The sequence below is a fragment of the Eimeria mitis genome, genomic scaffold, assembly GCF_000499745.2.
Source record: "Eimeria mitis Houghton genomic scaffold, Emh_scaff424, whole genome shotgun sequence".
Lineage (NCBI taxonomy): Eukaryota > Apicomplexa > Conoidasida > Eucoccidiorida > Eimeriidae > Eimeria > Eimeria mitis.
This window is the reverse complement of record NW_013572564.1, coordinates 5,222-5,509: the sequence shown is the minus strand read 5'-3', so window position 1 is coordinate 5,509 and position 288 is coordinate 5,222. Positions and strand designations below refer to the sequence as shown.

At 56.9% G+C, this 288-nt stretch overlaps 1 protein-coding gene across 1 annotated transcript in view; it reads left to right on the top strand.

Annotated features, from left to right (window-relative positions):
- The window catches only part of EMH_0011720 (uncharacterized protein), a gene marked incomplete at both ends in the record, with an annotated part of 5,527 nt that overhangs the window by 191 nt on the left and 5,048 nt on the right, over nucleotides 1-288 (top strand). The window contains one exon of the mRNA XM_013499359.1: nucleotides 3-42. Within this exon, the coding sequence (XP_013354813.1) occupies nucleotides 3-42 (40 nt within the window). The remainder of the gene's footprint in view (nucleotides 1-2; nucleotides 43-288) is intronic.

Genomic DNA, 288 nt, shown 5'->3' with positions numbered 1-288 from the left:
GCAGCAGCAGCAGCAGCAGCAGCAGCAGCAGCAGCTGGGATGGTGTGAATGAGGCGAGAGAGATAGGGGGTTTCTCTCTACGACAGCCTATCTGCTGCTGCAGCAGCAACAGCCTGCTGCGGCACCAGCTTGCTGCTGCTTCTGCTGCTGCTGTTTCTTTTCTTTCTGTTTATGATATTCAGGCAAATGCATTTTGCTTCTATGCGCATGCACCCCCTGCTGCTGCTGCTGCTGCTGCTGCTGCTGCTGCTGCTCGGGCCAGAACCATCCTCCGCTGCAGCAACAGCT